We start from the raw sequence: 19409 nt of genomic DNA, 5'->3' as shown, positions 1-19409 counted from the left end.
ACCTGCTCTTCCTAGTGTATTTCCCACAGCAGGTAGACCCCTGCTTCTACCGCGGTGGATTCTAATTTTGCAGAAAAAAATGCCCACTATGCCCTATAAGTCATACCGGTTAGTTTTTCTATTTTTTCCCATCCCCACTCCCGACGCCGTCTTCTCCGATCGCCATCGCATCGCGCCCTTCGGTCATGGGAAGAGACCCAGAATTCCGATCGCGCCGCTAGATTCTAGATCCCACCAGGATCTATTCTAGACGCAAGCTGTTTCCTCGCTTATCTGTGCAGTTATGGTAACATAGTTTTTTGGTATCACGCAAGGTCATATACTACTATTTATTAGGTTGTAGACTCATCTTGTTTTAAAGCATGTGATGTTATGGTAACATAATTTTTTTTTTGGATAACATAGCTAGTTACCACAACACTCTATTTTTAAAATTAATGGCTTGCCATATCTCCAAAATGCTTAGTTAGCATTGCATGTACTTCTATTTTACTAGCTAGTTTCATGCCCCCTAGATGCATACCCCCACCCACATATGCATTCATTAGATGACAAGGATAATTATGGAAACCTGAAGCTAGCTAATTAGGAAGTGGCCGACTAATGCTTAAGGAGGACAAGCTTAGCTAAAGCCCATGTGAATGCATGTGTACTATGCCGACGATGAACATGGTTAGTAGACTTGTAGACCAATAAAACCAAGATTTGTCAGTCTTACAATTCAATAATGTCATCCGCATATCAATCCAGAACATGTGAGTATTTGATACTCACACAGTTTCAAACTAATCCCTTGAAGTTCAAGGTTTGTCCTTAGTCAAAATAATCTAAATTGATTGAGTCTGTAGAAAAAAAATGCTAATGCCACTAAATTGTCATTATAGATATCAATATATTTTTCTGTGAAAATCGAGCAATAAGTTGTTATAGTTTCATTACAGATAATCCTAGAACATCAATTAATTTGGAATTAAAGGAGCACTGGAGCAGAGAGGAAAGTCAAACATCTACATGTAGATCCAAAATATTGACGTATTTTCAGGTTTTATTGTCTTAAAATACTTTCACCAAGTTGACATCACCTAACGTTTGAACTTAATCTCAGACATGAATATTTGAGATATTTATATAATGGTCGACTCGAAACTACAAGTGGCGACCAATAAGCACGGCAAACACAACTAGGATCCATCTTCTGGTTTCCCTTGCCTTCCATTCCCCGGCCGGTCATTATGCACAAGCTCGTATGCTCTGCTTTTCTTCTCCTCCTCCTCTCGTCATCCACGGCGAGGGACCCCGGCGTCCCGTGCTACCAATCCATCTTCAGCTTCGGCGACTCCTTCGCCGACACGGGCAACAACCCCGTCGTCTTCCAATGGTACTCCATCTTCGACCCGGTGACGCGACCTCCGTACGGCACCACCTTCTTCGGCCGCCCAACGGGCCGGAACGGCGACGGCCGGCTGATCATTGATTTCATCGGTAGATAATCTGCATTTCAGTTTTTGTCGCGGCCTGGCTATTCACTCGATAACTCTAGGTTCTTTGCGGGAGCAGCTGAAAAGCTGGGTCTGCCTTACGTGCCGCCCACCCTGGCGCACAACGGCAGCTTCCGCCAAGGGGCCAACTTCGCCGTCGGCGCCGCCACCGCTGTGGACGCCGTTTTCTTCCACGAGAGGGGCATTCCCGGTGCCCCCAGCAAGTTCCCCCTCAACACCAGCTTAGGCGTGCAGCTGGAGTGGTTCGAGTCGATGAAGCCCTCCTTGTGCCCGACAGCCCGAGGTTAGTATCTACTTGTTGGCGTGTTTGATGCATGATGCGAGCTGGAATGATGGATAGGGATGCGTGCAGAGTGCGAGGAATTCTTCGGCAAGTCCCTCTTCTTGGTGGGCGAGTTCGGAGTCAACGACTATCACCTCTTTTTCCAGAAGAAAATGGTAGAGGAAGCCATGTCCTTCGTTCCACATGTGGTGGCGACCATCTCCATGGCCATCGAGGTACTGCCTGCTCTCATCAGTCAGTTCATTCATGGAGATCGATGTGTTGCACTGTAACCATGCTAAGTCTATTGCGATGTCAAGTACAGAGGTTGATCATGGAGCATGGCGCCAGGAGCCTGGTGGTTCCCGGCGTGATCCCGTCAGGATGCTCGCCGCCAATTCTGGCCAAGTTCGCCGACTCCTCGCAAGCAGCGTACGACTCCAGGACCGGCTGTCTGAAAGAGTACAACGAGCTGGGTTTGCGCCACAACTCGCTGCTGCAGGCAGCCCTTGCTAAGATCCGGGCCAAGCATCGGGACGTCATGGTCGTCTACGCCGATTTCTTCGGCCCCATCATGGAGATGGTGGAGTCACCTCGCAAGTTTGGTCAGCGCTAGCTCAAGCTCAACTGGCTCTACGTTCAAACTAAGACAGAAGTTTCAGGCATGAATATAGATTTGATGATTCCATTAATTGCAGGTTTTGAGGAAGACGTGCTAAGAGTGTGTTGTGGAGGGCCCGGAAGGTACAGGGTCAACGCGACGGTTCCATGCGGCGATGCAGCTGCAACCACCTGCCGGCGTCCATCCGCTCGGCTCTACTGGGACGGCGTCCATCTCACCGAGGCGGCTAACCGCCACGTCGCGGATCGATGGTTGGCCCAGATGAACGCATTTGGGAGAGCCGGCTGCAAGAAACCAAGTTCGTCGTGAGCCAGCCATAACAACCAAGCTTTTCCGAATCTGCATGTGTTTTATTTCATGTCCGTCTTATATTCAAATTCTCGTACTGTATTATTGGTCTTTTGGAGGCATGTAAAAGGCCGGTCGTCATTTCAAATTCTTGTACCCAAGATCCTTAGAGCATCTCCAACATGCACCCAAAAAAGTCTAGGCACGCTAAAAACGATTTTTTTGGGCGCGGGGGGTGCAACTCGGCACTCCAGCAGTAAAAACGAGCACGGTAAAAAAAATCAGCGTGCGATATTGCGGCATTGCGCGCGACATATTTGACGCATCCGTTCCAGCGCGCGGCAAAACAACTTGTCGCGCGTGAAAACGCACGCTCGCTTTTCCCCTTCCTCGCGCCGGCGATGGACGGCCACGTTGTCCCTCCCCAACCCAATCCCGCCGGCATAGATGGACTATCCCCGCCTTCCACATCAAATACCGCGGCCGCTGTGGGAAACCCTAGCGTAGGGGTGGTGCGCAACCTCTTCGTCGCACCCCGGCCGAGTGGGGCGGCCGAAATTGTTGCGCAGGCGCCAACAGTGGCGGCTAGGAAATCCGTCCCCAAGCGCCCGTCATCTGCTGCTGCGCCAGCGGCCGTGGCAGCGCAGAAAAAGCAGAAGGCGCCCGCTGCAAAGAGGACCAAGGTGACCTCTGCGTCGGCTGCTGCTTCAGCGGCTTCCTAGTTCCAACCGCCGCCGCCTCCACCGCTGGCCCCACATGCACGATTGGCACCAGCAGCACATGCCATTGCGGCAAGACAAGGCTCCAGGAGAAGAGGGCGAGCTGCTTGGACCCAATCCCCACCTGCGACAAGGTTTGCGACAAGAAGTTGCCGTGTGGGGTGCATCGGTGCAAGGTTACATGTCATGAGGGGAAGTGTCCGCCGTGCTTGGTACGCGTCGAGCGGAGGTGCCGATGTGGCTCATCAAGCCAGATGGTGGAGTGCTACATGGTCTCAGTGGAAGAGTTCCATTGCAACAAGCCCTGTGGCCGCAAGAACTGTGGTAGGCACGGGTGCAGTGAGTGCTGTTGCCCGATCTCGAAGCCATTTGCTCAGCATGAAGGTGACAACATGGATCCTCATTTTTGCCAGATACCATGTGGCAAGAAGTGATACGCCTCCGACGTATCGATAATTTCTTATGTTCTATGCCATATTATTGATGATACCTACATGTTTTATGCACACTTTATGTCATATCCGTGCATTTTCTGGAACTAACCTATTAACAAGATGCCGAAGTGCCAGTTGCTGTTTTCTGCTGTTTTTGGTTTCAGAAATCCTAGTAACGAAATATTCTCGGAATTGGACGAAATCAAGACACAGGGTCCTATTTTGCCACGAACCTTCCAGAACACCGAAAGGGATACGAAGTGGGGCGACGAGGCGCCGCCACCATAGGGCCGCGCGGCCAAGGGGGGCCCGCGCCGCCCTATGGTGTGGGCCCCTCGTCAGCCCTCCGACTCTGCCCTTCCGCCTACTTAAAGCCTCCGTCGCGAAACCCCTGATGCGAAAAAACCACGATACGGAAAACCTTCCAGAGACGCCGCCGCCGCCAATCCCATCTCGGGGGATTCTGGAGATCTCCTCCGGCACCCTGCTGGAGAGGGGATTCATCTCCCGGAGGACTCTACACCGCCATGGTCGCCTCCGGAGTGATGAGTGAGTAGTTCACCCCTGGACTATGGGTCCATAGCAGTAGCTAGATGGTTGTCTTCTCCTCATTGTGCTTCATTGTTGGATCTTGTGAGCTGCCTAACATGATCAAGATCATCTATCTGTAATACTCTATGTTGTGTTTGTCGGGATCCGATGGATAGAGAATACCATGTTATGTTAATTATCAAGTTATTGCATATGTGTTGTTTATGATCTTGCATGCTCTCCGTTATTAGTAGAGGCTCTGGCCAAGTTTTTGCTCTTAACTCCAAGAGGGAGTATTTATGCTCGATAGTGGGTTCATGCCCGCATTGACACCTGGGACGATGGACAGAAAGTTCTAAGGTTGTGTTGTGCTGTTGCCACTAGGGATAAAACATTGATGCTATGTCCGAGGATGTAGTTATTGATTACATTACGCACCATACTTAATGCAATTGTCTGTTGTTTAGCAACTTAATACTGGAGGGGGTTCGGACGATAACCTGAAGGTGGACTTTTTAGGCATAGATGCAGTTGGATGGCGGTCTATGTACTTTGTCGTAATGCCCAATTAAATCTCACTGTACTTATCATGACATGTATGTGCATTGTTATGCTCTCTCTATTTGTCAATTGCCCGACTGTAATTTGTTCACCCAACATGCTTTTATCTTATGGGAGAGACACCTCTAGTGAACTGTGGACCCCGGTCCATTCTTTTATACTGAAATACAAATCTGTTGCAATACTTGTTCTACTGTTTTCTCTGCAAACAATCATCTTCCACACAATACGGTTAATCCTTTGTTACAGCAAGCCGGTGAGATTGACAACCTCATCTGTTTCGTTGGGGCAAAGTACTTTGGTTGTGTTGTGCAGGTTCCACGTTGGCGCCGGGATCTCCGGTGTTGCGCCGCACTACATCCCGCCGCCATCAACCTTCAACGTGCTTCTTGGCTCCTCCTGGTTCGATAAACCTTGGTTTCTTTCTCGAGGGAAAACTTGCTGCTGTGCGCATCATACCTTCCTCTTGGGGTTCCCAACGAACGTGTGAGTTACACGCCATCAAGCTCTTTTTCCGGCGCCGTTGCCGGGGAGATCAAGACACGCTGCAAGGGGAGTCTCCACTTCTCAATCTCTTTACTTTGTTTTTGTCTTGCTTTATTTTATTTACTACTTTGTTTGCTGCATTATATCAAAACACAAAAAAATTAGTTGCTAGTTTTACTTTATTTACTGTCTTGTTTGCTATATCAAAAACACAAAAAAAATTAGTTACTTTTGTTTACTTTATCTAGTTTGCTTTATTTACTGTCTTGCACTCTATATTAAAAATACAAAAAAAATTAGTTACTTTTGTTACCATGTCTAGCTCTGAACCTGTTACTTCTTCGCCTGAAGAATTAGTCTTCACTTTTAAACAAGGGGATGAGGAGAGTTTTAAGGATGCTTGGTCTAGAATTTTTACTTCTTATCGTAAAACTGAACCTCAAATGACTCTAAGTTTGCTCCTTAGTAATTTTTATTTTGGTCTTATGATTCGCTATAGATATGCTTTGGATACTTTAGTGGGAGGAGATTTCCTTCATTGCAATGGGGATCAAGCTTTTAATGCCATAAAGAAGTTGGTTGCATCACATGATTCAGCTAATAACTTTGATTCAGCCCTTATTAGCATTTATAATAGATTAAACAATCTCGAGATAAGTACATCTCGCACTGGATGACAACTATCACCATGTTCGTAATCGTCTTGAACAAGTTTTAGTGAACTCTAAACCTTTATTATGGGATCCTACTGTTAAAATTGTTATCGGTGATCAAACTCTTCGTGCCAACTGTGATATTATGTCTGAATTTTGCCTTATACCGGAGAGCATTTATAAATCTTTGAAACTCTGGGGAGTTGATGAAGGAGGAGAAGAAATAACTCTCATTGATAACTCTGTTATAATTCCTAAGGGAATAGCCGCAGGTGTGCATACAACCATTCTTGGAAGAACAATATCCATTGATTATCTTGTTATTGAATGTGTAGGGACAGGAAAAATCACACTCGGAAGATCCCCGCTAAAACTATTGGGAGCAGATCATAGATGTGGGAGAAGGCATCCTGGATTTCACCTCTATACCGGGGGAATCATACATTTCCTAAATCAAAGAGAAAGAAAAACAACAAGAAAGGTAAGGGTAAAGCCCAAGGTAAGGATGATGCACCACTCTCCAATAATACTTGAGTTACACTTTCGCGCCTAGCTGAAAGGCGTTAAAGAAAAGCGCTTATGGGAGACAACCCATGTTTTTACTACAGTATTTTTGTTTTATATTTGAGTCTTGGAAGTTGTTTACTACTGTAGCAACCTCTTCTTATCTTAGTTTTATGTTTTGTTGTGCCAAGTAAAGTCTTTGATAGTAAAGTAAGTACTAGATTTGGATTACTGCGCAGTTCCAGATTTCTTTGCTGTCACGAATCTGGGTCTACCTCCCTGTAAGCAGCTCAGAAAATTAAGCCAATTTACGAGCATGATCCTCAGATATGTACGCAACTTTCATTCAATTTGAGCATTTTCATTTGAGCAAGTCTGGTGGCCTAATAAAATCCATCTTTACGGACTGTTCTGTTTTGACAGATTCTGCCTTTTATTTTGCATTACCTCTTTTGCTATGTTGGATGAATTTCTTTGATCCATTAATGTCCAGTAGCTTTATGCAATGTCCAGAAGTGTTAAGAATGATTGTGTCACCTCTGAACATGTTAATTTTTATTGTGCACTAACCCTCTAATGAGTTGTTTCGAGTTTGGTGTGGAGGAAGTTTTCAAGGATCAAGAGAGGAGTATGATGCAATATGATCAAGGAGAGTGAAAGCTCTAAGCTTGGGGATGCCCCGGTGGTTCACCCCTGCATATTCTAAGAAGACTCAAGCGTCTAAGCTTGGGGATGCCCAAGGCATCCCCTTCTTCATCGACAACATTATCAGGTTCCTCCCCTGAAACTACATTTTTATTCCGTCACATCTTATGCACTTTGCTTGGAGCGTCGGTTTGTTTTTGTTTTTTGTTTTGTTTGAATAAAATGGATCCTAGCATTCACTTTGTGGGATAGAGACACGCTCCGCTGTAGCATATGGACAAGTATGTCCTTAGGCTCTACTCATAGTATTCATGACGAAGTTTCTTCTTCGTTAAATTGTTATATGGTTGGAATTGGAAAATACTACATGTAGTAACTCTAAAATGTCTTGGATAATTTGATACTTGGCAATTTTTGTGATCATGTTTAAGCTCTTGCATCATATACTTTGCACCCATTAATGAAGAAACACTTAGAGCTTGCTAATTTGGTTTGCATATTTGGTTTCTCTAGAGTCTAGATAATATCTAGTTTTGAGTTTTGAACAACAAGGAAGACGGTGTAGAGTCTTATAATGTTTACAATATTTCTTTTATGTGAGTTTTGCTGCACCGTTCATCCTTGTGTTTGTTTCAAATAACCTTGCTAGCCTAAACCTTGTATCGAGAGGGAATACTTCTCATGCATCCAAAATCCTTGAGCCAACCACTATGCCATTTGTGTCCACCATACCTACCTACTACATGGTATTTATCCGCCATTCCAAAGTAAATTGCTTGAGTGCTACCTTTAAAATTCCATCATTCACCTTTGCAATATATAGCTCATGGGACAAATAGCTTAAAAACTATTGTGGTATTGAATATGTACTTATGCACTTTATCTCTTATTAAGTTGCTTGTTGTGCGATAACCATGCTTACACGGGACGCCATCAACTATTCTTTGTTGAATATCATGTGAGTTGCTATGCATGTCCGTCTTGTCTGAAGTAAGAGAGATCTACCACCTTAATGGTTGGAGCATGCATATTGTTAGAGAAGAACATTGGGCCGCTAACTAATGCCATGAATCATGGTGGAAGTTTCAGTTTTGGACATATATCCTCAATCTCATATGAGAATAATAATTGTTGCCACATGCTTATGCATTAAAGAGGAGTCCATTATCTGTTGTCCATGTTGTCCCGGTATGGATGTCTAAGTTGAGAATAATCAAAAGCGAGAAATCCAAAATGCGAGCTTTCTCCTTAGACCTTTGTACAGGCGGCATGGAGGTACCCCATTGTGACACTTGGTTAAAACATGTGCATTGCAAAGATCCGGTAGTCCAAGCTAATTAGGACAAGGTGCGGGCACTATTAGTATACTATGCATGAGGCTTGCAACTTGTAAGATATAATTTTCATAACTCATATGCTTTATTACTACCGTTGACAAAATTGTTTCATGTTTTCAAAATAAAAGCTCTAGCACAAATATATCAATCGATGCTTTCCTCTTTGAAGGACCATTCTTTTTACTTTTATGTTGAGTCAGTTCACCTATCTCTCTCCACCTCAAGAAGCAAACACTTGTGTGAACTGTGCATTGATTCCTACATACTTGCATATTGCACTTGTTATATTACTCTATGTTGACAATTATCCATGAGATATACATGTTACAAGTTCAAAGCAACCGCTGAAACTTAATCTTCCTTTGTGTTGCTTCAATACCTTTACTTCGATTTATTGCTTTATGAGTTAACTCTTATGCAAGACTTATTGATGCTTGTCTTGAAGTACTATTCATGAAAAGTCTTTGCTTTATGATTCACTTGTTTACTCATGTCATTACCATTGTTTTGATCGCTGCATTCATTACATATGTTTACAATAGTATGATCAAGGTTATGATGGCATGTCACTTCAGAAATTATCTTTGTTATCGTTTTACCTGCTCGGGACGAGCAGAACTAAGCTTGGGGATGCTTGATACGCCTTCGACGTATCGATAATTTCTTATGTTCTATGCCATATTATTGATGATACCTACATGTTTTATGCACACTTTATGTCATATTCGTGCATTTTCTGGAACTAACCTATTAACAAGATGCCGAAGTGACAGTTGCTGTTTTCTCCTGTTTTTGGTTTCAGAAATCCTAGTAACGAAATATTCTCGGAATTGGACGAAATCAAGACCCAGGGTCCTATTTTGCCACGAACCTTCCAGAAGACCGAAAGGGATACGAAGTGGGGCGACGAGGCGCCGCCACCATAGGGCCGCGCGGCCAAGTGATACGTCTCCGACGTATCAATAATTTCTTATGTTCTATGCCATATTATTGATGATACCTACATGTTTTATGCACACTTTATGTCATATTCGTGCATTTTCTGGAACTAACCTATTAACAAGATGCCGAAGTGCCAGTTGTTGTTTTCTGCTGTTTTTGGTTTCAGAAATCCTAGTAACGAAATATTCTCGGAATTGGACGAAACGAAGACCCAGGGGCCTATTTCGCCACGAACCCCCCAGGCCCCCTCCGAGGCTGCCCTTCCGCCTATTTAAAGCCTCCGTCGCGAAAACCCTGAGGCGAAAAACCACGATACGGAAAACCTTCCAGAGCCGCCGCCATCGCGAAGCCAAGATCTGGGGGACAGGAGTCTCTGTTCCGGCACCCTGCCGGAGCGGGGAAGTGCCCCGGAAGGCTTCTCCATCGACACCGTTGCCATCTCCACCGCCATCTTCATCACCGCTGCTGCTCCCATGAGGAGGGAGTAGTTCTCCATCGAGGCTCGGGGCTGTACCGGTAGCTATGTGGTTCATCTCTCTCCTATGTACTTCAATACAATAATCTCATGAGCTGTCTTACATGATTGAGATTCATATGATGATGCTTGTAATCTAGTTGTCGTTATGCTAGTCAAGTGAATTTTACTCATGTGATCTCCGGAGACTCCTTGTCCCACGTGTGTAAAGGTGACAGTGTGTGCACCGTGTGGGTCTCTTAGGCTATATTTCACAGAATACTTATTCACTGTTATGAACGGCATAGTGAAGTGCTTATTTATATCTCTTTATGGTTGCAATGTATTTTGTATCGCAATTTATCTATGTGCTACTCTAGCAATGTTATTAAAGTAGTTTTATTCCTCCTGCACGGTGTAATGGTGACAGTGTGTGCATCCGTGTTAGTACTTGGTTTATGCTATGATTATGATCTCTTGTAGATTATGAAGTTAACTATTGCTATGATAGTATTGATGTGTATTATTCCTCCTACATAGCATGAAGGTGACAGTGTGCATGCTATGTTAGTACTTGGTTTAGTCGAATTGATCTTTCATGCACTCTAAGGTTATTTAAATATGAACATTGAATTGTGGAGCTTGTTAACTCCGGCATTGAGGGTTCGTGTAATCCTACACAATGTGTTCATCATCCAACAAAAGAGTGTAGAGTATGCATTTATCTATTCTGTTATGTGATCAATGTTGAGAGTGTCCATCGGTGAAAGTGTAATCCCTAGGCCTTGTTCCTAAATATCGCTATCGCTGCTTGTTTACTCGTTTCTATGCGTTACTACTCGCTGCGTTACTACTGCTGCGTTACTACTGCTTGTTTACTGTCCTGGGCAAAGCACTTTTCTGGTGCCGTTGCTACTACTTATTCATACCACATGTATTTCACTATCTCTTCGCCGAACTAGTGCACCTATTAGGTGTGTTGGGGACACAAGAGACTTCTTGCTTTGTGGTTGCAGGGTTGCATGAGAGGGATATCTTTGACCTCTTCCTCCCTGAGTTCGATAAACCTTGGGTGATCCACTTAAGGGAAACTTGCTTCTGTTCTACAAACCTCTGCTCTTGGAGGCCCAACACTGTCTACAAGAATAGAAGCTCCCGTAGACATCAAGCTATTTTCTGGCGCCGTTGCCGGGGAGGAAAGGTAAAAGGCACTCATACTCCGGTCTCAGGTAAAGTACTTTTTCTGGCGCCGTTGTGTGTGTGCTCGAAGCTATTTCCTTTAGATCCTGCAATTGCATCTTTTTGTTTCTTGTTTACACTAGTTTGGCATAATGGACAACAATGAGCTTCTTATTCTATTTCCTGATTTAAGACATGGATGGTTTGATGCGAAAATTAAAAAACCTATGAAATCTTATTTGCATGCTGGTAGTAATATTAGTATGAACGCTTTGAACACCATTGTTGATAATAATATAGAAAGTTCTAATTTTGGGGAAGCTGGTTTTCATGATCTTTTTAGTCCCCCAAGCATTGAGGAGAAAATTTTCTTTGATGATACTTTGCCTCCTATTTATGATGATTATGATGATAGTGGTCTTTTGGTGCCACCTACTATGGAGAGTAAATTTTGTTGTGATTATACTATGCCTCCTACACTTGATGAGAATAATAATGATAGCTACTTTGTTGAATTTGCTCCCACTACAACTAATAAAATTGATTATGCTTATGTGGAGAGTAATAATTTTATGCATGAGACTCATGATAAGAATGCTTTATGTGATAGTTATATTGTTGAGTTTGCTCATGTTGCTACTGAAAGTTATTATGAGAGAGGAAAATATGGTTGTAGAAATTTTCATGTTACTAAAACACCTCTCTATGTGCTGAAATTTTTGAAGCTATACTTGTTTTATCTTCCTAAGCTTGTTACTTTGCTCTTCATGAACTTGTTTATTTACAAGATTCCTATGCATAGGAAGCATGTTAGACTTAAATATGTTTTTGAATTTGCCTCTTGATGCTCTCTTTTGCTTCACATACTATCTTTTGCGAGTGCATCATTAAAACTGCTGAGCCCATCTTAACGGCTATAAAGAAAGAACTTCTTGGGAGATAACCCATGTGTTATTTTTCTACAGTACTTTGTTTTATATTTGTGTCTTGGAAGTTGTTTACTACTGTAGCAACCTCTCCTTATCTTAGTTTTATGTTTTTTTGTGCCAAGTAAAGTCTTTGATAGTAAAGTAAGTACTAGATTTGGATTACTGCGCAGTTCCAGATTTCTTTGCTGTCACGAATCTGGGTCTACCTCCCTGTAGGTAGCTCAGAAAATTAAGCCAATTTACGTGCATGATCCTCAGATATGTACGCAACTTTCATTCAATTTGGGCATTTTCATTTGAGCAAGTATGGTGGTCTAATAAAATCCATCTTTACGGACTGTTCTGTTTTGACAGATTCTGCCTTTTATTTCGCATTGCCTCTTTTGCTATGTTGGATGAATTTCTTTGATCCATTAATGTCCAGTAGCTTTATGCAATGTCCAGAAGTGTTAAGAATGATTGTGTCACCTCTGAACATGTTAATTTTTATTGTGCACTAACCCTCTAATGAGTTGTTTCGAGTTTGGTGTGGAGGAAGTTTTCAAGGATCAAGAGAGGAGTATGATGCAATATGATCAAGAAGAGTGAAGAGTCTAAGCTTGGGGATGCCCCGGTGGTTCACCCCTGCATATTCTAAGAAGACTCAAGCGTCTAAGCTTGGGGATGCCCAAGGCATCCCCTTCTTCACCGACAACATTATCAGGTTCCTCCCCTGAAACTATATTTTTATTCCGTCACATCTTATGCACTTTGCTTGGAGCGTCGGTTTGTTTTTGTTTTTGTTTTTGTTTTGTTTGAATAAAATGGATCCTAGCATTCACTTTATGGGAGAGAGACATGCTCCGCTGTAGCATATGGACAAGTATGTCCTTAGGCTCTACTCATAGTATTCATGGGGAAGTTTCTTCTTCGTTAAATTGTTATATGGTTGGAATTGGAAAATGGTACATGTAGTAATTCTAAAATGTCTTGGATAATTTGATACTTGGCAATTGTTGTGCTCATGTTTAAGCTCTTGCATCATATACTTTGCACCCATTAATGAAGAAATACTTAGAGTTTGCTAATTTGGTTTGCATATTTGGTTTCTCTAGAGTCTAGATAATATCTAGTATTGAGTTTTGAACAACAAGGAAGACGGTGTAGAGTCTTATAATGTTTATAATATGTCTTTTATGTGAGTTTTGCTGCACCGTTCATCCTTGTGTTTGTTTCAAATAACCTTGCTAGCCTAAACCTTGTATCGAGAGGGAATACTTCTCATGCATCCAAAATCCTTGAGCCAACCACTATGCCATTTGTGTCCACCATACCTACCTACTACATGGTATTTCTCCGCCATTTCAAAGTAAATTGCTTGAGTGCTACCTTTAAAATTCCATCATTCACCTTTACAATATATAGCTCATGGGACAAATAGCTTTAAAACTATTGTGGTATTGAATATGTACTTATGCACTTTATCTCTTATTAAGTTGCTTGTTGTGCGATAACCATGCTTCTGGGGACGCCATCAATTACTCCTTGTTGAATATCATGTGAGTTGCTATGCATGTCCGTCTTGTCTGAAGTAAGAGAGATCTACCACCTTAATGGTTGGAGCATGCATATTGTTAGAGAAGAACATTGGGCCGCTAACTAAAGCCATGATTCATGGTGGAAGTTTCAGTTTTGGACATATATCCTCAATCTCATATGAGAATACTAATTGTTGCCACATGCTTATGCATTAAAGAGGAGTCCATTATCTGTTGTCCATGTTGTCCCGGTATGGATGTCTAAGTTGAGAATAATCAAAAGCGAGAAATCCAAAATGCGAGCTTTCTCCTTAGACCTTTGTACGAGGCGACATGGAGGTACCCCATTGTGACACTTGGTTAAAACATGTGCATTGCAAAGATCCGGTAGTCCAAGCTAATTAGGACAAGGTGCGGGCACTATTAGTATACTATGCATGAGACTTGCAGCTTGTAAGATATAATTTTCATAACTCATATGCTTTATTACTACCGTTGACAAAATTGTTTCGTGTTTTCAAATAAAAGCTCTAGCACAAATATAGCAATCGATGCTTTCCTCTTTGAAGGAACATTCTTTTACTTTTATGTTGAGTCAGTTCACCTATCTCTCTCCACCTCAAGAAGCAAACACTTGTGTGAACTATGCATTGATTCCTACATACTTGCATATTGCACTTGTTATATTACTCTATGTTGACAATTATCCATGAGATATACATGTTATAAGTTGAAAGCAACCGCTGAAACTTAATCTTCCTTTGTGTTGCTTCAATGCCTTTACTTTGATTTATTGCTTTATGAGTTAACTCTTATGCAAGACTTATTAATGCTTGTCTTGAAGTACTATTCATGAAAAGTCTTTGCTTTATGATTCACTTGTTTACTCATGTCATTACCATTGTTTTTGATCGCTTCATCCACTACATATGTTTACAAATAGTATGATCAAGGTTATGATGGCATATCACTTCAGAAATTATCTTTGTTATCATTTTACCTGCTCGGGACGAGCAGAACTAAGCTTGGGGATGCTTGATACGTCTCCGACGTATCAATAATTTCTTATGTTCTATGCCATATTATTGATGATACCTACATGTTTTATGCACACTTTATGTCATATTCGTGCATTTTTCTGGAACTAACCTATTAACAAGATGCCGAAGTGCCAGTTGCTGTTTTCTGCTGTTTTTTGTTTCAGAAATCCTAGTAACGAAATATTCTCGGAATTGGACGAAACGAAGACCCAGGGGCCTATTTCGCCACGAACCCCCCAGCCCCCCTCTGAGGCTGCCCTTCCGCCTATTCAAAGCCTCCGTCGCGAAAACCCTGAGGCGAAAAACCACGATACGGAAAACCTTCCAGAGCCGCCGCCATCGCGAAGCCAAGATCTGGGGGACAGGAGTCTCTGTTCCGGCACCCTGCCGGAGCGGGGAAGTGCCCCGGAAGGCTTCTCCATCGACACCGCTGCCATCTCCACCGCCATCTTCATCACCGCTGCTGCTCCCATGAGGAGGAGTAGTTCTCCATCGAGGCTCGGGGCCGTACCGGTAGCTATGTGGTTCATCTCTCCCCTATGTACTTCAATACAATAATCTCATGAGCTGCCTTACATGATTGAGATTCATATGATGATGCTTGTAATCTAGATGTCGTTATGCTAGTCAAGTGAATTTTACTCATGTGATCTCCGGAGACTCCTTGTCCCACGTGTGTAAAGGTGACGAGTGTGTGCACCGTGTGGGTCTCTTAGGCTATATTTCACAGAATACTTATTCACTGTTATGAACGGCATAGTGAAGTGCTTATTTATATCTCTTTATGATTGCAATGTATTTTGTATCGCAATTTATCTATGTGCTACTCTAGCAATGTTATTAAAGTAGTTTTATTCCTCCTGCACGGTGTAATGGTGACAGTGTGTGCATCCGTGTTAGTACTTGGTTTATGCTATGATTATGATCTCTTGTAGATTATGAAGTTAACTATTGCTATGATAGTATTGATGTGTATTATTCCTCCTACATAGCATGAAGGTGACGAGTGTGCATGCTATGTTAGTACTTGGTTTAGTCGAATTGATCTTTCATGCACTCTAAGGTTATTTAAATATGAACATTGAATTGTGGAGCTTGTTAACTCCGGCATTGAGGGTTCGTGTAATCCTACGCAATGTGTTCATCATCCAACAAAAGAGTGTAGAGTATGCATTTATCTATTCTGTTATGTGATCAATGTTGAGAGTGTCCACTGGTGAAAGTGTAATCCCTAGGCCTTGTTCCTAAATACTGCTATCGCTGCTTGTTTACTGTTTTACTCGCGTTACTACTCGCTGCGTTACTACTGCTTGTTTACTCGTCCTGGGCAAAGCACTTTTCCGGTGCCGTTGCTACTACTTATTCATACCACCTGTATTTCACTATCTCTTCGCCGAACTAGTGCACCTATTAGGTGTGTTGGGGACACAAGAGACTTCTTGCTTTGTGGTTGCGGGGTTGCATGAGAGGGATATCTTTGACCTCTTCCTCCCTGAGTTCGATAAACCTTGGGTGATCCACTTAAGGGAAACTTGCTGCTGTTCTACAAACCTCTGCTCTTGGAGGCCCAACACTGTCTACAAGAATAGAAGCTCCCGTAGACATCACCAAGGGGGGGCCCGCGCCGCCCTATGGTGTGGGCCCCTCGTCAGCCCTCCGACTCTGCCCTTCCGCCTACTTAAAGCCTCCGTCGCGAAACCCCTGATGCGAAAAAACCACGATACGGAAAACCTTCCAGAGACGCCGCCGCCGCCAATCCCATCTCGGGGGATTCTCGGAGATCTCCTCCGGCACCCTGCCGGAGAGGGGATTCATCTCCCGGAGGACTCTACACCGCCATGGTCGCCTCCGGAGTGATGAGTGAGTAGTTCACCCCTGGACTATGGGTCCATAGCAGTAGCTAGATGGTTGTCTTCTCCTCATTGTGCTTCATTGTTGGATCTTGTGAGCTGCCTAACATGATCAAGATCATCTATCCGTAATACTCTATGTTGTGTTTGTCGGGATCCGATGGATAGAGAATACCATGTTATGTTAATTATCAAGTTATTGCATATGTGTTGTTTATGATCTTGCATGCTCTCCGTTATTAGTAGAGGCTCTGGCCAAGTTTTTGCTCTTAACTCCAAGAGGGAGTATTTATGCTCGATAGTGGGTTCATGCCCGCATTGACACCTGGGACAGATGATGAGAAAGTTCTAAGGTTGTGTTGTGTTGTTGCCACTAGGGATAAAACATTGATGCTATGTCCGAGGATGTAGTTATTGATTACATTACGCACCATACTTAATGCAATTGTCCGTTGTTTAGCAACTTAATACCGGAGGGGTTCGGACGATAACCCGAAGGTGGACTTTTAGGCATAGATGCAGCTTGGATGGCGGTCTATGTACTTTGTCGTAATGCCCAATTAAATCTCACTCGTACTTATCATGACATGTATGTGCATTGTTATGCTCTCTCTATTTGTCAATTGCCCGACCGTAATTTGTTCACCCAACATGCTTTTATCTTATGGGAGAGACACCTCTAGTGAACTGTGGACCCCGGTCCATTCTTTTATACTCGAAATACAAATCTGTCTGCAATACTTGTTTTACTCGTTTTCTCTGCAAACAATCATCTTCCACACAATACGGTTAATCCTTTGTTACAGCAAGCCGGTGAGATTGACAACCTCACTGTTTCGTTGGGGCAAAGTACTTTGGTTGTGTTGTGCAGGTTCCACGTTGGCGCCGGGATCTCGGGTGTTGCGCCGCACTACATCCCGCCGCCATCAACCTTCAACATGCTTCTTGGCTCCTCCTGGTTCGATAAACCTTGGTTTCTTTCTGAGGGAAAACTTGCTGCTGTGCGCATCATACCTTCCTCTTGGGGTTCCCAACGAACGTGTGAGTTACACGCCATCAAGAAGCTCCGGTGTGGGCAGCACGGATGCCAGCATCTCTGCCACAGCGGTCACTGCGATCCTTGCCGCGAGACCATATTCAGTGATCTCACTTGTGCCTGTGGCAGGACATCTATTCTGCCACCACAGCCCGTGCGGCACACCAGCTCCATCATGCCCGCACCGAGTGCATTGTCCCTCAACCTTGTGGGCATCCAGCTTCGCATCAATGCCATTTTGGAGACTGCCTGCCTTGGGTGGTGCCCGTAATGAGAGAATGCACTCGGGGGACATGTGATGTTAAGGAACATCCCTTGTGGTTCAAAGGACATCCGATGCAACCAACCCTGTGGTAAGAACCGTCAATGTGGACTGCACGCTTGCGCCAGGACTTGCCACCCTTCCCCTTGTGATCCGCCGCCTACAAATGGAGAGGCTAGTTCAAGCTCTGGGAGCAAAGTTTCATGTGGACAGTTATGCAGTGTCCCAAGGAGGGAATGCAAGCACACTTGCAATACCCCATGCCACCCATTATCACCTTGCCCGGACATTAGATGTGAAGTCCGTGTGACTATTACCCGTTCTTGTGGCCGTATCACTTCAACTGTGCCGTGCAGTGCTGGTGGATCATACAATGGTGATAGTATGTTTGATACTTCCATCATACAGAAGCTGCCAATGCCTCTCCAGCCAGTGAATTCAAGCGGGATGAGGGTACCTCTTGGGCAGAGGAAGCTTTGATGTGATGAGGAGTGTGCAAAAATGGAGAGGAAAAGGGTCCTTGCTGAAGCTTTCGACATCCTACCGCCCGATCTAGATGCATTGCATTTTGGTGAGAACTCAAGCGCATCGGAATTGCTTTCTGATCTTCTCCATCGAGAGCCAAAGTGGGTGCTGGCCATAGAGGAGCGGTGCAAATTTCTTGTGCTTGGAAAGGCGCGAGGGAATTCTTCAAGTAACATCAAGGTCCATGTGTTCTGTCAAATGACGAAGGACAAGAGGGATGCAATCGGGCTCATTGCGGATAGGTGGAAGCCGTCTCGTTCGAGCTGTTGGTTGGGAGCCCAAGAGTTTTGTTACCATCCATGTCACACCCAAGTCGAAGGTGCCTGCTCATGTTCTGGGCTCCAAAGCTGGTATACCTGTCCCGGCTTCCCATCCTTACTTTGATCCCATGGTGGACATGGACCCGAGGCTCGTTATTGCAATTCTGGACCTGCCAAGGGAAGCTGATGTTAGCTCCCTGGTCTTGAGGTTTGGCCGGGAGTGCGAATTGGTTTTCCTGAATGACAAGAATGCCTTGGCGGTCTTCCGTGATCCGGCTAAAGCAATGGATGGTGCTTGAGGCGGCCGGACTATGGGTCCGCTTACCGAGGGGCTGCGATGTTTTACCCAAGCAGCATCACTCGAGCTTCTTCATCGGGAAATGTGTGGGTTCGGGAACGGAGGGACGGAGGATCCACCGCACGGGCGGTGCCAATCCATGGAAGAAGGCTAGTGCCTCCGAGCCCGGATCATCCGGAGACCGGACGAGTACTCGGTCATTCTCTTGGGACGAGTGTGATTAGTCAAGCTCCGGGCTCGGCTTGGAGGCAGGCTGATACCCCTAGCCGGGTCATGGGTACAAATAGATTGAATGCTCTGCGGTCTCCTGCCGGCACAAGCACCCCGCCAGCCAACAAACGCAAGCCCGATCTTCGCACCGATGCCGGGTCCAGAGCACAGAGCGTTGGGCAAGCACTTCCCAAGCTCCAGCCGGACCTCGAAGTGGAAAACTGGTAAGAATCGTGCGAGTGATGAGGTGTAGGTGGTTTGGTCGAGATTCCTTGTTTTTGTTTAGATATCGTTCAGAAGTACTGATTTTATCACCGGGGCAATCCCCATGTAAGGCTGCTGCTTATTTTGCAGAGCTTCATTTGA

The 19409-nt window shown here is 44.2% G+C and overlaps 1 protein-coding gene and 1 pseudogene across 1 annotated transcript; both read left to right on the top strand.

Annotated features, from left to right (window-relative positions):
• Window positions 1-1232: 1232 nt before the first annotated feature.
• LOC124708274 (GDSL esterase/lipase At5g45910-like) lies at window positions 1233-2692 on the top strand. Its single transcript, XM_047239958.1, has 5 exons — window positions 1233-1482; window positions 1558-1782; window positions 1852-1997; window positions 2087-2366; window positions 2460-2692. The coding sequence occupies exons 1-5, from the start codon at window positions 1233-1235 to the stop codon at window positions 2690-2692; spliced, it is 1134 nt and encodes a 377-aa protein (XP_047095914.1).
• A 380-nt stretch (window positions 2693-3072) lies between these two features.
• LOC124708263 lies at window positions 3073-19271 on the top strand (annotated as a pseudogene).
• Window positions 19272-19409: the final 138 nt, after the last annotated feature.

The sequence above is a fragment of the Lolium rigidum genome, chromosome 1, assembly GCF_022539505.1.
Source record: "Lolium rigidum isolate FL_2022 chromosome 1, APGP_CSIRO_Lrig_0.1, whole genome shotgun sequence".
Taxonomy (NCBI): Eukaryota; Viridiplantae; Streptophyta; class Magnoliopsida; order Poales; family Poaceae; genus Lolium; species Lolium rigidum.
Note: the sequence above shows the minus strand (reverse complement) of the source record. Positions and strands in the feature narration are given on the sequence as shown.